The sequence below is a fragment of the Mugil cephalus genome, chromosome 17 (assembly GCF_022458985.1).
Source record: "Mugil cephalus isolate CIBA_MC_2020 chromosome 17, CIBA_Mcephalus_1.1, whole genome shotgun sequence".
In the NCBI taxonomy this organism is placed as follows: Eukaryota; Metazoa; Chordata; class Actinopteri; order Mugiliformes; family Mugilidae; genus Mugil; species Mugil cephalus.
The window spans coordinates 23,264,562-23,283,617 of record NC_061786.1 but is presented as its reverse complement, the minus strand read 5'-3'; the positions used below and the strand labels follow the sequence as shown (position 1 = coordinate 23,283,617).

Genomic DNA, 19,056 nt, shown 5'->3' with positions numbered 1-19,056 from the left:
AATAACCTCAGAGTTCATTGTTGAAGCATGTGTGGACTGATCAGCCACAAAATTATGACCAAATGTCTAATTTAAATAAGAGATTTTTAACAGATGTAATCCCAAAATATGTTTTGCCTCATCCCTCCATGTTTCATCTACTCTGGTCTCATCTGTCCACTAAACATTGTCCCACATGTTCTTTGTGGACAGAGAGCAGTGTCTTTGGTTGTTGAGTGGATTCATCAACATGAACATCAGCCAATGTGAGAGAGGCCTTTAGCTGCTTAGAAGTTCCCCTGGGTTCCTCTGGTTCCTCTCCCACTATGATGGAGTGATGTTTGTTGGTGGACCACTCCTGTGGAGGGGAACAGTCGTCTTCAATCTGTCTGACTCTCTGTGGATTATTTGTGGCTTCCAGACTCTTTACAGATGGTTGTGGAACCTTTTCCAGCCTGATGAGCAACAACAACTCTTTTTCTGAGCTCCTCACAAAGCTCCTTTGATCTGTTGTCATCACACACTTCAACACAAACATGAGACAAATCCCTGATTCATAGAAACTAAACCAGGACCTGAGTCTCATCACATTGATGGAAACACTTGATCAGGTTCTGACTTTGTTCACTTTCAGGATTTGTGTGAAAATCTTTTGATGTTTTGAGTCATTTGTGTTAAATCTGAATGTTGTTGTGTTTTCTGTCCTCAGGTTGTTTTGTTGTTTTTAGTGATGAGACGTTTTCACTCTCCTGGTCTCTGGTTCCTCCCTCTACTGTAACTCTCTCTCTCTCTCTCTCTCTCTCTCACATTATTTAAGGGGCTGCCTCTCTCTCTCGCCGGGCGATCGACACCAGCTCAGCATCTCCGTCTTACCGCCTGCTGCTTCTTCTCCCAGGGAATAAACTCTCGACAGGTTTTCTTCTGAGACGTCTGCAGGAGAAACAGCCAGTAAGGGAATCCTCTCTCACCGTCTGGTGGACTGTTTCTTTTTTTGATGACTGGCTCATTGCATCACAAACACAGTGACTCAATCTGTTAGCTGGTTTATTTACTGACTGTTTCTTTCCTACTCTCCATCCTAACTAGTTTTCTGACTGACTGTTTAAACCGGTTCGTTAAATATTTTGATTTACCGACTGGTTTGATCTTGTTTGTAACAAACTGACTCACTCTGTTTACCCGTTTACCGCCTGGTTTACACATAGAGATGTTTAATTAATTTGTAAAGTGCAAATCAATAGTTAATGAGGTGTCTGACTGACTGTTTACTGACAGTTTACTGCCTATTTTATCAAACATTTGAAATAAACTGACGTCAGTTAAACAGTCTGTTAACTAGTTAACTCGCTGACTGTTTTTTCCTACTCTCCATCCTAACTAGTTTTCTGACTGACATGTATTTACTGACTGTTAAAGTAAATAATAATCAGACGTCTCGTTAAATGTTTTACTGACTGGTTTACCATCATTTTTACAAGCTGTCTCACTTGGTTTACTTTGTTACCGCCTGATTTACTGTGTAAACAGCAACGACAGGCCTGACTGACTGTTTACTGCCTGGTTTACCAAACATTTCAAATAAACTGACGTCAGTTAAACAGTTTGTTAACTTGTTAACTTACTAACTGTTTCTTTCCATCCGTGCGGCTCTTTCATGTTTGACTGACTGATTCATATTTTACTGCCTGCTTCACTGGTTGATATTACTGTCTGGTTACTTAATTAGTTAATACTGACTGGTTTACATAGAGTTTAACTTGTTTACTGACTGGTTTCCACATAGTTTTACTGGTTTACTGACTGGTTTCCACATAGTTTAGCTGGTTTACTGACTGATTTACATATAGTTTAACTGGTGCAGATGTACATCATGTATATTTTGTTTGTTTGTTAAATGCTAGCTGCTAGCTTATGAATGCTAGCTGCTAGCTTATGGGTGCTAGCTGCTAGCTTATGAGTGTTAGCTGCTAGCTTATGAGTGCTAGCTGCTAGCTTATGGAGCTACAAAATAGCGTCATGAAAAAAACAATAAATGAAATGTGTGTTTTTCAGGTGCAGAAATGTTTCAGCCTCCTGCTCTGCTCCCTCTGACAGGTACAGTCTGTTCTATATCATTTTATTCTATTATCTCATATAATGTTTTATTCTTTCATTTCTTATGACTTGTTAATGAAACTTCTCTTTGTCCTTCAGGTCTTTTCTTCCTGTTCTCGTCCATGTTCACCTCAGGATCCAGTGGTGAGTCTTAAAACACATCCGTCCGTCTGTTGATGCTGATGCTGTCACGAGTTAATTCACATGTAACCATGGCAACAGCAGTGAACCGTCAGTTAACCAGCAACAAACACACCTGTTGCCATGACGCAGTGTTGTTTCCGTGACGCTGGAGATGATGGTTAATGAAGACTGATGAAGATGAGTGTGAACAGAGGCAGCAGCAAATGATTTGAGGGAATGAAGCCAAAAAGGAACAAAATACAGACTGAAGTCCAAGTTAGCTCCACCTAGAGGCTGCACAGTTCATTACAACTACAAGGACATGACACATTTATTTAACAGTTTAAAATTTATTTAAAGTTTAAAGTTTTTAAACAGAACAAGAGCAATAACTTCCTAACAAACCACTAAATTCAGAAATTTAAACATCTGTGACATTTAAAATTGATTGATCAATTTTTATAAATTTTATTTCCTAATACATTTCCTGTTCTTTGTCTTTGGTTTGCAAATCTTTTTATTAATATGGACGAATTTCATATTTCAAAACATAGATTTCCAAATCTTTTGCACTTCATATAATTTCAATATTTATTGAAAACATTATTATTATTTGTTCATTTTATTTTTTATATTTTTCATTTGATCAACTATATTATTTCCTTTAAATTTCTTATCATTTTGTATAAATTTTGTTTTTGTATTAATTTCATTAAATGATTTTGACATTTCATCTATTTATATAATTATGTGAGCATTTTATATTTATTATATATTTTTTTTAATTTTTTTGTTTTCTTATTTTCCTGTTTGTAATTGTCTTTACCTTTAAGTTGTGTTTTGACCGTGTGATGTTTTCTGTTCAGTTCCTTTCCCGGTGTCATGTGTGACTCGTGGTGCCGACCTGACGCAGGACGTCATGGTGGTTTTGTGTCCTCCAGACTGTCCTCAGTGGAGACTGTCTGTGTTTGGGACGGGGGTTTACGCCACCGTCTCGTCCGTCTGTGGAGCTGCTGTACACAGGTGAAAACTAAAATATAACTAAAACAGATGAAACACGTCTCAACTCGACGCCTGTCACTGTTTATTGTCTTTCAGTTAATATAACTGGAAGTTTTCCCAGTGCAGTTTTTCTGTCTGGACTATTTCTGTTGTATTTGATTTTTTGTGTGTGTGTGTGTGTGTGGACACGTGGATCAGACTCTGGTTCACGTGTGACATAATACTGAGCATTGTGAGTCCTGCTGTCTGCTGAACCCTCAACAAAACACCAACACCATGAAGGAATGTGCAGGAATGAAGGATTAAGCTCTCAACCCTGATTGACCTCCTCCTTCCTCTGCACGGGGCCTCCAGGGGCTCGGAGAGGAAAAAACTCTGCTCCTTTAATCCTTCACTTCTTCACAAATATCTAATCTCTTTTTACTGAGAGCTTCCTGCTCTCTTGATGGAAATCTTCAGCCAGTATCCATTCATACGTGATCATGAATGAGACAGAGAATCCAGCGTCAGAGGAATCAGAGCTGCGTGTTTTTATTTTTATTCCAAGTTTAAATTGTTATTTAATTTGTGCATCTCCTGCAGGGGCCTGGTGGGCTCGTCTGGGGGCCCCGTCAGGGTTCAAAAGCTGCAGGGACGACACAATTACCTGAGCTCATACGCCCACGGCATCCACTCACAAGCCCTGTCCCACTGGACCTCGTCCTTCAGCCTCTCCAGTAGGTGGAGCCATTTTATTCACTCACTGACTGGTTCAGTCCATTAATCAACTGACTACATTCAAACTACAGTTCATCTGATCACCTCATTAACACAGAATGATTAATTAACTTTAGCATATTCTGGCTAATGTGTTTGTTTGCTTTTTTTTTTGGAGATAAAAACAAAGAATTAATAAGAAAACTTGTTTATCTACTCTGAATAAGTCACTAATGCTAGCGTGATCAGCTAGCTATTTTACCTTCTACAGTCTGTTCTGTAAACTGAGACATTAAAACAAAAGACAGCTAAAGTCAAATAAAAGGCCTGTGTAGAACTCAACAAACCTCCACCAGCTCTAAAAGGCAAAGGGGGGTTTGAATGAAGAATTTAATTTGCTTCTCCATCACACCACACATCAAAGGGAAACAAACAGGTGAACAGTAGCAACACTTGAGCCAATGTGGGCAGATGAGAGCCAATCACATGCATGTTTTTTGGTCATGTGTAAAATTGCAGGGTTTCTGGAAGAGATTTTTTCCTACAGGAAACCCAGCGACCCCCCGAGCTATGTCAAATATTCAGCAGACCCAATAGACCTATTATTTTATAATATTATTTAATTTTTCTAACATTATTTTTCACCTCCCCTAGCTTACATTTTGTGGACTTGCATTGTTGTCCAGTTGATTTTGATTATAAAAAAACAAACCACCCGAATAAATAAAAACTTTTCAAAATAAAGGATATCCACAGAGCTAATTTCATAAAAAGTCAAAGGAAATGTAACTCCAGTGTAATTAAAGGTAGCTACATATGCAAAAAAAAAAAAAAGGATATTTATGCGTAAAAGATGAAAGATGCGTGAACAGGAAATAAAGAGCCAACTCTAGATTTTAGTGGAGCTCTCTTTGTGAGGTGAAATCTAACTTCTCAGATCAGATCATCTCACATCAGTTGCGCTCAGCTGAAACTAAAGTTAAGTTTAGTTACACTGTTCCTACTAATTTTTTCATATAAATGAAAAATTTATATATACATTATTCAAGTAAATCATAGCTTTCATCTCAGATCTGCAGAACTATTTTAATTCTTTCTATATGAATTCATTTACTGTATCTTCTGTTTTAAACCAGAGCCTGTAAATGTTCCACAGGAGCTAACTGGTGATACCAGTACAACTCCTCTGCCTGCGGCTGCACAAGCAAGTAAATCATACACAACCTTCACATAATACTGAAATCTATTTCCTCATTTGATTTAAGAGTGATTTGTAATTCCTCTGTTGTGCATTTAATAATACTTTAGTTTTTATTAAATTAGTGTTAGTTCCACGTTAAGTTGGTGTTGTGATATTTTCCGTTTAATTCCCCTTTTCCACTGCATTAATTGTATCATAATCATACAACAGTGTCTGATTTAAGCATTTTTCTCTTATTAACAATGTTTATTTCCATTTTTTTGTTTGTTATTTTGAATGTTTTTAAGATTCTTTTACTGAGACTCAACACAATAAATATTGACTAAGCCAAGTTAAAGAGCCCAAATCAAGTAGAAGCAGATCTGAAAATTGTTCCTTCAAATGCTTTTGTTAATCTGTGTTTGTGTTACGCTGCAGCAAAGAAGCCTCTGAAGAAGCCGTCAGTGAAGAAAGCTCTGGCAGGTGGAAATAAAGGTACATCTTCTGTCTTTTTTACTTTTTTAACAAACATCCAGTTTCCTATCAGCTTCTAGAATTTATTCTAGAAATAAATTACAACAAATAAAATTTAAACTAAATCCACATTGTTCAATACACAAGAAGAAATGTGACTCAAAAATAATGACAATATTTTTTAATAGTTGATTTTGATGTGATTCTTCTGCTCAGTTCTGTTGATGTTGATGAAGCATTGATTAGTTTATATTTGTAGGTGTGAGTGTCTACGTTAGTCACTACACAGGTAGAATAAGTACTGTCCAACCTCAGCATGTACTTTTATTTCAGCTGAGTGCACCATTATTCATCAAAACCTCAATACTGTAATATACTAAATAAATGAAAGTTTGTGTAAGTTGTCAATGTAAGTTTATTTAAAGTTGATATTTTGCTACATTTATTTGAACATTTTTTAAAAATCAACCTTTAAGGAACGTGTCCATTTATTTTTGAATAAATAACTAAAAACTAATGATGTTCAATTTCATCCATTAGTTTTGGTTCTTATGATTTTTGCACAAGATCTTCGTTTCTTTCTTTCTTTTGAACATGACCAAATAGTTCCCCTCACAAGAACAGAAATGATGAAATAGAGTTGGATCATCTGCATACAGGAGTATATTTTATAGTCACTACTGAAAGTGGAAAGCTGATGCAGTGTCTAAATGACTGATTCAATTGCTTCATTTATTTGTGTGTCAGACTGTCAGATGGACATCGCCATGGTGATCGACAGCAGTAATAACATCGGGAGGCGGAGATTCAACCTGCAGAAGAACTTTGTTGCCAAACTTGCGGCCATGTTGAGAGTCGGACCGACTGGACCTCACGTTGGTCTGATACAGTCCAGGTCAGTCACAATTTATTACTTGATTTATTTGAACTAAAATACCAACAATGTAGACACACAGAGGGTTTGTGGTGTCAATAATATACATTTAGGAATGCAAAATATTTTGTTCTTTGCTGTTGTACTTAATTTTTGTTTTACGTGACTGAAAATAATCTGTAGATAGAAAGCATCTATCTATCCATCTTTATTTATCTTTGAACAAACAAACAACTAAGATGTTAAATCATTATCTCAGATTTAAAAGTTTAAAAGCTAAAGTAAAATATGAGAGCACAGAACAAAATCTTGCAAATTATTAAATTTAATTTCCACCATGATTTGTGAAACTTCTGAAATCTTTAAGGTCCACTTACCTCATGCTGCCACTGGGGGCAGTAATGAGTTAGTTTAGATTGAATTTAGATTTAATGATCAGGAAATGCATTATAAATATAATAAATATGGATAAAAATATTGATTTATATTGTGTATGTGTGTGCAGTGACTCCCCCAGGACTGAGTTCCTGTTGACCAACTACACTCAACCTAAGGAGCTGCTGTTCGCCATCAAGGAGCTGGGTTACATGGGAGGAGACACCAACACAGGTAAACTTTAATTAAATTATAGATAAATAATTTTAATAAATATCTGATGATTCTTTGGAAAAAAAAAAGTAAAGGTCCCCGAATTCCAGCTCTACACTTTGAGTCCTCACATGGAACATAAACAAACACACTTGTTGAACTTTAACTCAAAGTGGTATTTGAATAAATGTGTGGAGGAATCAAACTCATCTGGACTTGTTGTGTTTGCAGAAGACGTTTCCTCCAGGTGTTCAGCTCTAAAAGTCTGGTGGGGAGTTTAGGTTTTTATCACCTGATACTCACCTGGACCTGGAGGAACCTGGTCTGAATGGTGCTCCAATGACCCACTAATCTCCAACACCTGAAAAATTCCACTGTTGTGTTATTTTGATACAACAGTGTCTGATTTATGCATTTTTCTCTGATTAACAACGTTTATTTCCAGATTGTTCTTTTAGTGAGATAAAACACAAAATACAGACTTAGCCGACAAGAGTCCAAATAAAGTTCAAGCAACCTGAAATTGTTCTCTGGACATTTTACTGCAATTAAGTAGATTTTTCAGGTATCTGTACTTTACTTGAGTATTTCTTTTTACTTTTCCTCGCTACGTTTGTCCACCTAACCCTAACCCCTAAAATGATCCAGAAGCTCATGACTCTGGACCTCTGCTCAGTTCAGTTCAGATTTTTCTGACACAAATTTTACCTAAATTATCAACGGATGTGTTGTTTCATACATGAAAAAGAAAAGAAAAAAACATTATATTTTTACTGTTTCCTTAAGTTGATTTGAGAGCCTGTACTTTCTTACTTTCACTACAGTAGAGAACGTGAACACTTTTGCCTCCTCTGTGAATAAAAAGCTGCAGCGTTGTGGTGACTTGATGAACTGGTGCCTCCTCAGGTAAAGCCATCATGCACACAGCGGAGCACTTCTTCTCCCAGGAGAACGGGGCGAGGCGTGGTCACCCCCGGGTGATGATGGTGCTGATAGACGGCTGGCCATCTGACGACCTGGAGCAGGCGGCCATGTTGGCCAGAGAGTCGGGCATCAACGTCTTCCTGGTGTCCGTGGCCAAACCGGCGCCCGAGGAGCTGGGGATGGTGCGGGACAAAGACTTCACGAAGAAGGTCGGCTCCTTATTTTTCTCTTCGCTGTTTGTTCAGGTTCAGATTTTCTCTGACAGAATTTCTGACTCTGCTCCTGCAGGCGGTTTGTAAAGACAACGGTTTCTTCAGCTACTCCATCCCCAGCTGGTTCAGCACCACCAAACATGTCCGACCGCTCACTCAGAGACTCTGCTCTCTGGACGGCCTCCTCTGCAGTAAGACACACACCTGTCTCTAGCTACGCCTCACAATAAAAAGGTAGATTTGGAAGCTGGAGAACAGTGATGTGCGGATAGATACTGAAATATCGATACCTCTGATATCAGATCTTTATCCTCTAAAATTTGATTCTCAAATCAAAATATCGATACTTTTGATACTTGAGTAATTTAATAATTAATAATTAAAGGAAAGTAACTAAACTGATGAGTTATGACAACACGACACAGAACAAAGAACTATTTTACTATATTTACTATATGTGACTGATCTATCTAAACTACAGAGGAGAACAGGACTTTTTTCTGTAATTAAATCTGTTTCACAAGAGTAATTCACTATATTTTATTAAGAGATCTCACTTCCAATTGCATTGTTCAAGGCTACTGCATGACGCTGTTAATACAAACTGAACACGATCTGCATCTGTTTTAAATTCTGAGGCCTCTACTGGTCCATACCATTCATTTCTTAACAATGCTCTTATTGTGAAACATCTGCAGGAACTTGTATGTTCAGGTCAGCACTTGAAATTAAGCTAAGTTCATATATCCGTGGGCAGATGTTTAGATCTTTAAGGGTTAATGTCTGTATTGGTTAGGGGTTGGGGATTGGGGATTGAGTTGGGGTTGGGGATTGGGTTTGTGCTGGGGTTGCCTGATTATGAAATCCAGATTTTTTAATGCTCATGATGTTATCAACAGGTTTGGGTTGGGGTTGGGGTTTGAGTTTGAGTTTGTGTTTGGGTTTGAGTTGGGGTTCGGGTTTGAGTTAGGGTTGGGGTTTGAGTTGGGGTTGGGGTTCACGTTTAGGTTTAGGTTTGGGTTTGGGTTTGTGTTGGGGTTCGGGTTTGGGTTTGTGTTGGGGTTTGGGTTTGGGGTTGGGGTTGGAGTTAGAGTTTGAGTTGGGGTTGGGGTTGGGGTTGGGGTTTGGGTTGGGGTTTGAGTTGGTGTTGGGGTTTAGGTTTAGGTTTAGGTTTGGGTTTAGGTTTGTGTTGGGGTTGGGGTTTAGGTTTGGGTTTGGGTTGGTGTTGGGGTTGAGGTTGGGGTTGGGGTTTAGGTTTGGGTTTGGGTTTGTGCTGGGGTTGCCTGATTATGAAATCCAGATTTTTTAATGCTCATGATGTTATCAACAGGTTTGTGTTGGGGCTGGGGTTTGGGTTTGAGTTGGGGTTTGAGTTGGGGTTGAGGTTGGGGTTTGAGTTGGGGCTGGAGTTGGGGTTTGAGTTTGGGTTTGTGTTGGGGTTGAGGTTGGGGTTGGGGTTTGAGTTGGGGTTGGGGTTGGGGTTGGGGTTTAGGTTTGGGTTGGGGTTTGAGTTGGGGTTTGGGTTTGGGTTGCCTGATTATGAAATCCAGATTTTTTATTGCTCATGATTTGAGTTTGGGTTTGTGTTGGGGTTGGGGTTGGAGTTGGAGTTGGAGTTAGAGTTAGAGTTTGAGTTTGAGTTTGAGTTTGAGTTTGAGTTAGGGTTGGGGTTTGGGTTGGGGTTGGGGTTTAGGTTTAGGTTTGGGTTTGTGTTGGGGTTGGGGTTTAGGTTTGGGTTTGGGTTTGGGTTGGTGTTGGGGTTGAGGATGGGGTTTGAGTTGGGGTTTGGGTTTGTGTTGGGGTTGGGGTTGGGGTTTGAGTTGGGGTTGGGGTTGGGGTTTAGGTTTGGGTTGGGGTTTGAGTTGGGGTTTGGGTTTGGGTTGCCTGATTATGAAATCCAGATTTTTTATTGCTCATGATTTGAGTTTGGGTTTGTGTTGGGGTTGGGGTTAAGGATGGGGTTTGGGTTGGGGTTGGAGTTAGAGTTAGAGTTTGAGTTTGAGTTGGGGTCTGGGTTGGGGTTGGGGTTTGAGTTGAGGTTGGGGTTTAGGTTTAGATTTAGGTTTGGGTTTGCGTTGGGGTTGGGGTTTAGGTTTGGGTTTGGGTTTGGGTTGGTGTTGGGGTTGGAGTTAGAGTTTGAGTTTGAGTTAGGGTTGGGGTTTGGGTTGGGGTTGGGGTTTAGGTTTAGATTTAGGTTTGGGTTTGTGTTGGGGTTGGGGTTTAGGTTTGGGTTTGGGTTTGGGTTGGTGTTGGGGTTGAGGATGGGGTTTGAGTTGGGGTTGGGGTTGGGGTTGGGGTTTGAGTTGGGGTTGGGGTTTAGGTTTGGGTTGGGGTTGGGGTTTGGGTTGCCTGATTATGAAATCCAGGTTTTTTATTGCTCATGATTTGAGTTTGGGTTTGTGTTGGGGTTGGAGTTAGAGTTAGAGTTTGAGTTTGAGTTGGGGTTTGGGTTGGGGTTGGGGTTTGAGTTGGGGTTGGGGTTGGGGTTTAGGTTTAGATTTAGGTTTGGGTTTGTGTTGGGGTTGGGGTTGGGGTTTAGGTTTGGGTTTGGGTTTGGGTTGGTGTTGGGGTTGAGGATGGGGTTTGAGTTGGGGTTGGGGTTGGGGTTGGGGTTTGAGTTGGGGTTGGGGTTTAGGTTTGGGTTGGGGTTGGGGTTTGGGTTGCCTGATTATGAAATCCAGGTTTTTTATTGCTCATGATTTGAGTTTGGGTTTGTGTTGGGGTTGGAGTTAGAGTTAGAGTTTGAGTTTGAGTTGGGGTTTGGGTTGGGGTTGGGGTTTGAGTTGGGGTTGGGGTTGGGGTTTAGGTTTAGATTTAGGTTTGGGTTTGTGTTGGGGTTGGGGTTGGGGTTTAGGTTTGGGTTTGGGTTTGGGTTGGTGTTGGGGTTGAGGATGGGGTTTGAGTTGGGGTTGGGGTTGTGGTTTGGGTTTGTGTTGGGGATTGGGTTTGGGGTTTGGGTTTGTGTTGGGGATTGGGTTTGTGCTGGGGTTGCCTGATTATGAAATCCAGATTTTTTAATGCTCATGATGTTATCAACAGGTTTGAGTTGGGGTTGGGGCTTAGGTTTAGGTTTAGATTTAGGTTTGGGTTTGTGTTGGGGTTGGGGTTGGGGTTGGGGTTTGAGTTAGGGTTGGGGTTGCCTGATTATGAAATCCAAATTTTTTAATGCTCATGATGTTATCAACAGGTTTGAGTTGGGGTTGGGGTTTGAGTTTGGGTTTGTGTTGGGGTTGCCTGATTATGAAATCCAAATTTTTTAATGCTCATGATGTTATCAACAGGTTTGTGTTGGGGTTGGGGTTTAGGTTTAGGTTTGGGTTTGTGGTGGGGTTGGGGTTTGGGTTGGGGTTGGGGTTTGAGTTAGGGTTGGAGTTGGGGTTTGAGTTTGGCTTTGTGTTGGGGTTAAGGTTGGGGTTGGGGTTTGAGTTGGGATTGTGGTGGGGTTTAGGTTTAGGTTGGGGTTTGGGTTTGAGTTGGGGTTGGGGTTCACGTTTAGGTTTGGGTTTGGGGTTGGAGTTAGAGTTTGAGTTAGGGTTGGGGTTTGAGTTTGAGTTGGGGTTTAGGTTTAGGTTTGGGTTTGTGTTGGGGTTGGGGTTTGGGTTGGGGTTTGAGTTGGTGTTGGGGTTTAGGTTGGGGTTTGAGTTTGTGTTGGGGATTGGGTTTGTGCTGGGGTTGCCTGATTATGAAATCCAGATTTTTTAATGCTCATGATGTTATCAACAGGTTTGAGTTGGGGTTGGGGTTGGAGTTTGAGTTTGAGTTCGAGCTGGGGTTGGGGTTGGAGTTGGGGTTGGGGTTTAGGTTTAGATTTAGGTTTGGGTTTGGGTTGGAGTTTGGGTTTAGGTTTGAGTTTGGGTTGGGGATTGGGTTGCCTGATTATGAAATCCAGATTTTTAATGCCTCGTGATGTTATCAACAGGTTTGTGTTGGGATTGGGGTTTAGGTTTAGGTTTGTGCTTGTGGTGGGGTTGGGGATTGGGTTTGTGCTGGGGTTGCCTGATAATGAAATCCAGATTTTTTAATGCTCATGATGTTATCAACAGGTTTGTGTTGGGGTTTGAGTTGAGGTTGAGGTTGGGGTTTGAGTTGGGGTTTGAGTTGGGGTTTGTGTTGGGGTTTGAGTTTGGGTTTGTGTTGGGGTTGAGGTTGGGGTTGGGGTTTGAGTTGGGATTGGTGTTGGGGTTTAGGTTTAGGTTGGGGTTTGAGTTTGACTTGGGGTTTGGGTTTGAGTTGGGGTTGGAGTTTGGGTTTGTGTTGGGGTTGGGGTTGGGGTTTGAGTTTGGGTTGGGGTTTGGGTTGGGGTTGGGGTTTGAGTTAGGGTTGGAGTTGGGGTTTGAGTTTGGCTTTGTGTTGGGGTTAAGGTTGGGGTTGGGGTTTGAGTTGGGATTGTGGTGGGGTTTAGGTTTAGGTTGGGGTTTGGGTTTGAGTTGGGGTTGGGGTTCACGTTTAGGTTTAGGTTTGGGTTTGGGGTTGGAGTTAGAGTTTGAGTTAGGGTTGGGGTTTGAGTTTGAGTTGGGGTTTAGGTTTAGGTTTGGGTTTGTGTTGGGGTTGGGGTTTGGGTTGGGGTTTGAGTTGGTGTTGGGATTTAGGTTGGGGTTTGAGTTTGTGTTGGGGATTGGGTTTGTGCTGGGGTTGCCTGATTATGAAATCCAGATTTTTTAATGCTCATGATGTTATCAACAGGTTTGAGTTGGGGTTGGGGTTGGAGTTTGAGTTTGAGTTCGAGCTGGGGTTGGGGTTGGAGTTGGGGTTGGGGTTTAGGTTTAGATTTAGGTTTGGGTTTGGGTTGGAGTTTGGGTTTAGGTTTGAGTTTGGGTTGGGGATTGGGTTGCCTGATTATGAAATCCAGATTTTTAATGCCTCGTGATGTTATCAACAGGTTTGTGTTGGGATTGGGGTTTAGGTTTAGGTTTGTGCTTGTGGTGGGGTTGGGGTTTGGGTTTGGGTGGGGTTGGGGTTTGAATTGGGATTTGGGTTTGTGCTGGGGTTGCCTGATAATGAAATCCAGATTTTTTAATGCTCATGATGTTATCAACAGGTTTGTGTTGGGGTTTGAGTTGAGGTTGAGGTTGGGGTTTGAGTTGGGGTTTGTGTTGGGGTTTGAGTTTGGGTTTGTGTTGGGGTTGAGGTTGGGGTTGGGGTTTGAGTTGGGATTGGTGTTGGGGTTTAGGTTTAGGTTGGGGTTTGAGTTTGACTTGGGGTTTGGGTTTGAGTTGGGGTTGGAGTTTGGGTTTGTGTTGGGGTTGGGGTTGGGGTTGGGGTTGGGGTTTGGGTTTGGGTTTGGGTTTGGGTTTGGGTTGGGGTTTGGGTTGGGGTTGGGGTTGGTGTTTGAGTTGGGGTTGGGGTTTGGGGTTTGGGTTGGGGTTTGGGTTTGAGTTGGGGTTTGGGTTTGTGTTGGGGTTGGGGTTGGGGTTTGGGTTTGGGTTTGAGTTGGGGTTGGGGTTGGGGTTTGGGTTTGAGTTGGGGTTGGGGTTTGGGTTTATGTTGGGGTTGGGGTTGAGGTTGGGGTTTGAGTTGGGGTTGGGGTTTGGGTTTGGGTTTGAGTTAGGGTTGGTGTTTGGGTTTGGGTTGGGGTTAGGATTTGGTGTTTGGGTTTGAGTTGGGGTTGGGGTTGGTGTTTGAGTTGGGGTTTGGGTTTGGGTTTGAGTTTGGGTTGGAGTTTGGGTTTGGGTTGGGGTTAGGATTTGGGTTTGGGTTGCCTGATAATGAAATCCAGATTTTTTAATGCTTATGATGTTATCAACAGACTGACTCTATATAACTTTTCATCATAAATGTGTCTACAGGTAAAACTTGCTACAACTCTGTGAACATCGGTTTCCTCATCGACGGCTCGTCCAGCGTCGGTGACGGAAACTTCCGGCTGGTCCTGGACTTCTTGGCAGGAATCGCCAGGAGCTTTGACATCTCGGACGTTGGAGCTCGAATCGGTGAGAAACATGACGAAGCGCGAGCAGCTGATTAACCGATGATTGGTCGACTGACTTGGTTGTGTTGCTGTTGTCGTTGCTGCAGGTGCGGTGCAGTTCACCTACGACCAGAGGCTGGAGTTCGGCCTTGCAGATCATCCCAACAAAGAGGACGCCATCAGCGCTCTGAGGAGGATCTCGTACATGAGCGGAGGAACGTCGACCGGATCGGCCATCAGCTACACCGCCCAGAACCTGTTCAGGTATCACAGGCTGCCTCCAACATGGCTGCTACTCAAAAGGAATTAAACCTTTAGGAAGGAAAAAGGAACTGTACCCAAAATCCATCTGCTCCACTCTACCACGCTGGTGTCATTAGAAACTAGAGAAGGTCGTCCACGGTTCTTTGCTTCCCTCTAGTGGGCTAATAGTGGCCAATCCATCCATCTCAACCTTTATCAGAAACCAAACTATACATTTTTGTCTCTGGCAGACGAACTGGACCTGGTCGCAATTTCCTCATCGTGGTGACGGACGGACAATCGTACGACGACGTCAGAGATCCAGCGCTGGCTGCTCAGAAACAAGGTTTGGAAACAAGGAGATGGAACTTTTCTTCTAGTTTTATGATTGTCTCTTTTATGTGGAGCACAGGCAGCAAACAGACGTTCTGATCTGGACCAGACATTAATGTGTGATGAAAGTATGAAGATTACACAGAAAACAACTGACATTTATCAGTGAAAATAACTTCCACTCCTAATTTATCAGAGAAGTGAACAGAAGGTTTATTTATAGTTTATTAAATTTTAACATTCTCCTAATTTCCTTGTTCTTCTTTGCACTAAAACAAATGGAGAAAGTCTGGAGTTGTCGTCACTTCTAGGTCATAATTCTGTTGTGTTATTGGTCCGGTTCACTTTATATCCAATTGGGCTGAACTGGACAAGAAAACTAATGTTTTGAGACACAAACATCTGTTTGGAATTTATCTTAATTTCTTTAAAATAAGATTAAGATCTTTAGGTATTTGGGATTAATGAATGATGTGAACACATGAATTATTTCACTGTATTTTACAATATAAGTCACCAATGAACCAAAATATAAAACTGTTTATTTTAATGCAAAAGCAGAAACGATGAAAACGAGTTCTACTTGTGAATTAGTTAAATTTTCATGTTACATCAGATTAGAAAAGTTAATAAAAATAAATAAACAAGTGTAATGATCCTTCGCTACCAGGACATGACGGAGAAAAGTGTCTCTTTATGAGGAAAACAGGAATAAATGAAGTAGAATAAGAAGCTGAAACAAACCTGAAACGTAACGTCCCCATATGAGGACACCGGGTCTCAGGAGGTTAACTTTACGAGGCTAACTTTAGCTAGTTTTGCAAATAGAGTTGTTTAATAACATAGCTGCAGCATTAGCATCTATCTGAATTAGAATCAGCTTTAATGAAGGAATTTGAGTTTGCTCAACACAGAATAAATCTGTACAACATAAATTAAACTTCAAACTTAAATAATAAAAAGATTATTAAAGTATCATTACAGTAGCTTGATTTATTGATTAAATAACAAAATCATGTGAGTCTGCTCCTTTTATTTTTTATAATAATAGTAAAACTGGTAGTGCTGCCCTGGTTATAAAGCTACAGGGTCCAGGTCCAGGTCTGGAGGGTTAGAGGAGCTGGTCACCTCCTGGTCAGAGGCTCCATCCATTAGTGAAACTACACCTGTCTCTCTCGCCCAATCACAGGCATCACCATCTTCTCAGTGGGCGTGGCCTGGGCGCCCCTGGATGACCTCAGAGCGATGTCATCGGAGCCGAAGGACAGTCACACCTTCTTCACCCGAGAGTTCACCGGCCTGGGAGAGTTCATCCCGGCTCTGGTCCGAGGAATCTGCCGAGACTTCACCGAGAGAAACTGAGGACGGGCTTCGTCTTTCTGTCTCTGTGAGGACGTTTACTGCTAGAACACACACATCACACACACATCACACACACATCACACACTCATCACACTCCTGTTACCTTCTAATTTAATTTACCAACACTTTTTTATCATTGGTGTCAATTTAAACCTCCAAAATATGATTAGAAGTTTATGTGTTTATGTGTTTACTAAACAGCTCTTTGACATTCAATTGGGAAGAGATGTGTTTAAGTGGCTTTATATCATTTCTTTTTTCTTCTTTTTTATTGTTTTTATTGTTTTTCAAGTACAAGCAGAAAAATATAGAACAGAACCAGAAGCTTCAAATACCTGCATGGACCCAGACAAATGAAAGAGCTCCACACAGAACAGAACAGATTTTCTGTGTCGATTTGCCAAAAAGAAATGTTGGATTAGTGTTGGTAAAACAGGTTTTCACTGCGGAAAAACACGTAAATAAAACAAAATATATTCCTCCGAACAGAACAAAAAGGTTTCTGCTTCCTGTTTACAGAAGAAAATGGAGAAAACTAATTTTCAGTGTATTTTGCGAAAAAAAAAAAAGAACAAAATATATAAAGCCTTTCAGGAGACTTTATATCACGTCTAAGTTCATATTCTTCTTATCTGTAATATTTGACACAAAAACTATTGTGAAGAATAATGACGTAAATTATGTCGGGATCAGTGTCTCCATTAAATTAGGAAAAGTCTCTGAAAGACTGAGAGGAATTATTTTCTCAACAACGTGAGTTTTATGGAAATTTTTTCAGATTTGGAACAAAAAAAGCACATCCAGTGACTTGCCACTTCATTAGGTACATTAGGTAAGTCTAATCTAAAAGGTGGTGATTGACCAGGAGGATGGAGGTTAAACTGGATGATTTGATAAATATTTTAGGACCTCACGATACGATACGTATCACGATACTTATATACTGCGATATATTGAAATATTACACATAGTTCACTGATAAATTTTAAATGCAGCTTAAATGTGATAATTTATTGCACAAACTGAGTCAAAAAACAATAAAAAACCATATGATCCATTTCCAAATAATTCCGCTTGGAGTCGATCACGATTGAAGGAAAAATACCGATTTGTTGCCACATGGATATTTTTTCCCAACACTAGTCGAGTAATTTTAGAAAATGAAAACCCAGTAGAATCAGACATTAGAAACTACAGCTGAATATTAAGATGGTTCCTCTGGTGTACCTAATAAAGTGGCCAGGGAGTGAACATATGTGTGATTATCAGAAACAGGAGAACGTGTCCTCACAGAGATGGAAGTTCAGGCCCGAACTCTCTGTATATAGACTGTAAACATCAGCAGTGAAACCTGGAACATGTACAGAAAACACTTCATTATCTCACTCTTCTACTTCTTGTGGTTGTTTCTTTTTTTTCTTTTTTTTGTGTTTGTTAATGAGCTTTTAGGAAATAAAAATAAAAATGAATAAACATCTAATAAATACACAAATCAAACATTAGAAAACGTTAGAACAGGGTTTTAAATCAATCTGCATTTAGAATCATCTATTTAACTGTGTCTGAGACGGTGAAATACTTTACATCTATATCAAGTATTTAATAACGTTTTAATTAGATTTAAAGACTGAATTTTTCTCATCTGATGAAAAAACAAAGCAAAAAAAAGAGTTGGTGTCATTTTCTGAATTTAGTTGTAATTAAAAAGTCTGCAGCAGAAATGTTATAATAGAATAACAACTATAAACAAAGAGATTTCTGGTTAAAAATTAGACACTTAAAACTGATTTCACATTTTCTAACAAATTAAGTGAATTTAAGAATTTTAATCTCAAATAAAAACAAAATCTATTTACACCAGCAAACGGCAAAATCTGAGTCAGTGGACGATTTCAGAGCCTCATTCAGAAGTTGCCTTAGAAATTTGCTGTTTTAAGTTCATCTCAGCATCGTGGTCATCGGTGACATTAATCTGAATATATTTTAAATAAATTACAAAGAGGAGTTTCAGGCAGATGATTCGGTTTATAAAGTCAGACTAGAACTCTGAGTCTCTGTGTTAGAGGCTGGTTTCATGTGTGAACACGGAGGAAACATGAACCTCGTTCTTGTTCTCGTATAATCAGCTCAGTGGTAGAACGTGATTCGTCAATTTGAAGTTTTCTTCTCTAAAATATTAAATCAGCTCATTTAAAGTTTTTGTGCTTCACGTTTAATTAAATCTGATTTTTTTTCATAGATTATTATGAATCGAGACTAAACTGTTGAATATGTTTGATTCTCACTTTTTACTTTATTTCTTTACAATACTTATATATTTTTTTGTAGTTGGTAATTAAAATGTTTGCAGGATGTTTTTTTTTTATTATTATTTTTTCTTCTCTGTAAATGAAACATTTAAACATCTGATGAGTGTTGACTCCTGTTCTGTTTCTGTATTTATTTCCTGTTTCCCAATAAAGAATAGTTGGTTTTTAAACTCTTGTTCAGTTTCATATCTAGTGTCACTTTCTCCACCGAGAATCCGCTGCTCAGGTTTGGTTTTAGACTCTAAAATAAAATAAAGAGTTGATTTGATTTTCAATATAAAAAAAATTAATAAGTTGACCTCATTGATCCTCTTTTAATGTAGGAACCCAGAAACCAGTTATTAGATCCATGTAATGGAAGGAAGGAGGAAGATGAAGAAGAAATAGTTTCCTTCAGTCCGTGATTTCAAATCTTTTATTTTGCTCTAAACAGACGCGGCTCTGGAACAAGATTCAGATTTAACTGGAGACTTTCTGACACGAAGGATCTGGTTCTTCTGGATTTCATCTGAATCTGGAGAAGCACCAGGTTTATTTAGACCTGGACCAGGACCAGGACCAGGTTCTGGACCAGGATTACTTTAACAATCCCAAAGGGGAAAATTCTTAAAGGATCCTGAACCAGTGTTCAGATTATTTAGAATTTATTTAGAGCTACAGCTGATGCAGAAATAATAATAATAATAATAATAATAATAATAATAATAATTACACATGAGAATCATAAATAATAAAACAGTGTGAACTGATCTGCT

The 19,056-nt window shown here is 39.9% G+C and overlaps 1 protein-coding gene across 1 annotated transcript; it reads left to right on the top strand.

Moving 5' to 3' along the window:
- Positions 1-801: 801 nt before the first annotated feature.
- Positions 802-18,471, top strand: coch (coagulation factor C homolog, cochlin (Limulus polyphemus)). The gene is made up of 15 exons (XM_047610196.1): positions 802-927; positions 2,032-2,073; positions 2,173-2,217; positions 3,063-3,219; positions 3,781-3,914; positions 5,031-5,102; positions 5,513-5,569; positions 6,296-6,443; positions 6,928-7,031; positions 7,917-8,143; positions 8,223-8,337; positions 13,933-14,076; positions 14,162-14,318; positions 14,549-14,643; positions 15,820-18,471. Exons 2-15 carry the CDS (start codon positions 2,040-2,042, stop codon positions 15,990-15,992), a joined length of 1,662 nt encoding a protein of 553 aa, XP_047466152.1. The 5' UTR covers positions 802-927; positions 2,032-2,039; the 3' UTR covers positions 15,993-18,471.
- The last annotated feature ends 585 nt before the right edge of the window (positions 18,472-19,056 follow it).

Bases quoted from the DNA above. Each gene is read 5' to 3' on its own strand.
- coch (XM_047610196.1), top strand. From the start codon at position 2,040: ATGTTTCAGCCTCCTGCTCTGCTCCCTCTGACAG. The intron at 2,074-2,172 runs GTACAGTCTGTT...TTTGTCCTTCAG, and splicing joins TGCTCTGCTCCCTCTGACAG to GTCTTTTCTTCCTGTTCTCG. The intron at 8,144-8,222 runs GTCGGCTCCTTA...CTGCTCCTGCAG, and splicing joins ACAAAGACTTCACGAAGAAG to GCGGTTTGTAAAGACAACGG.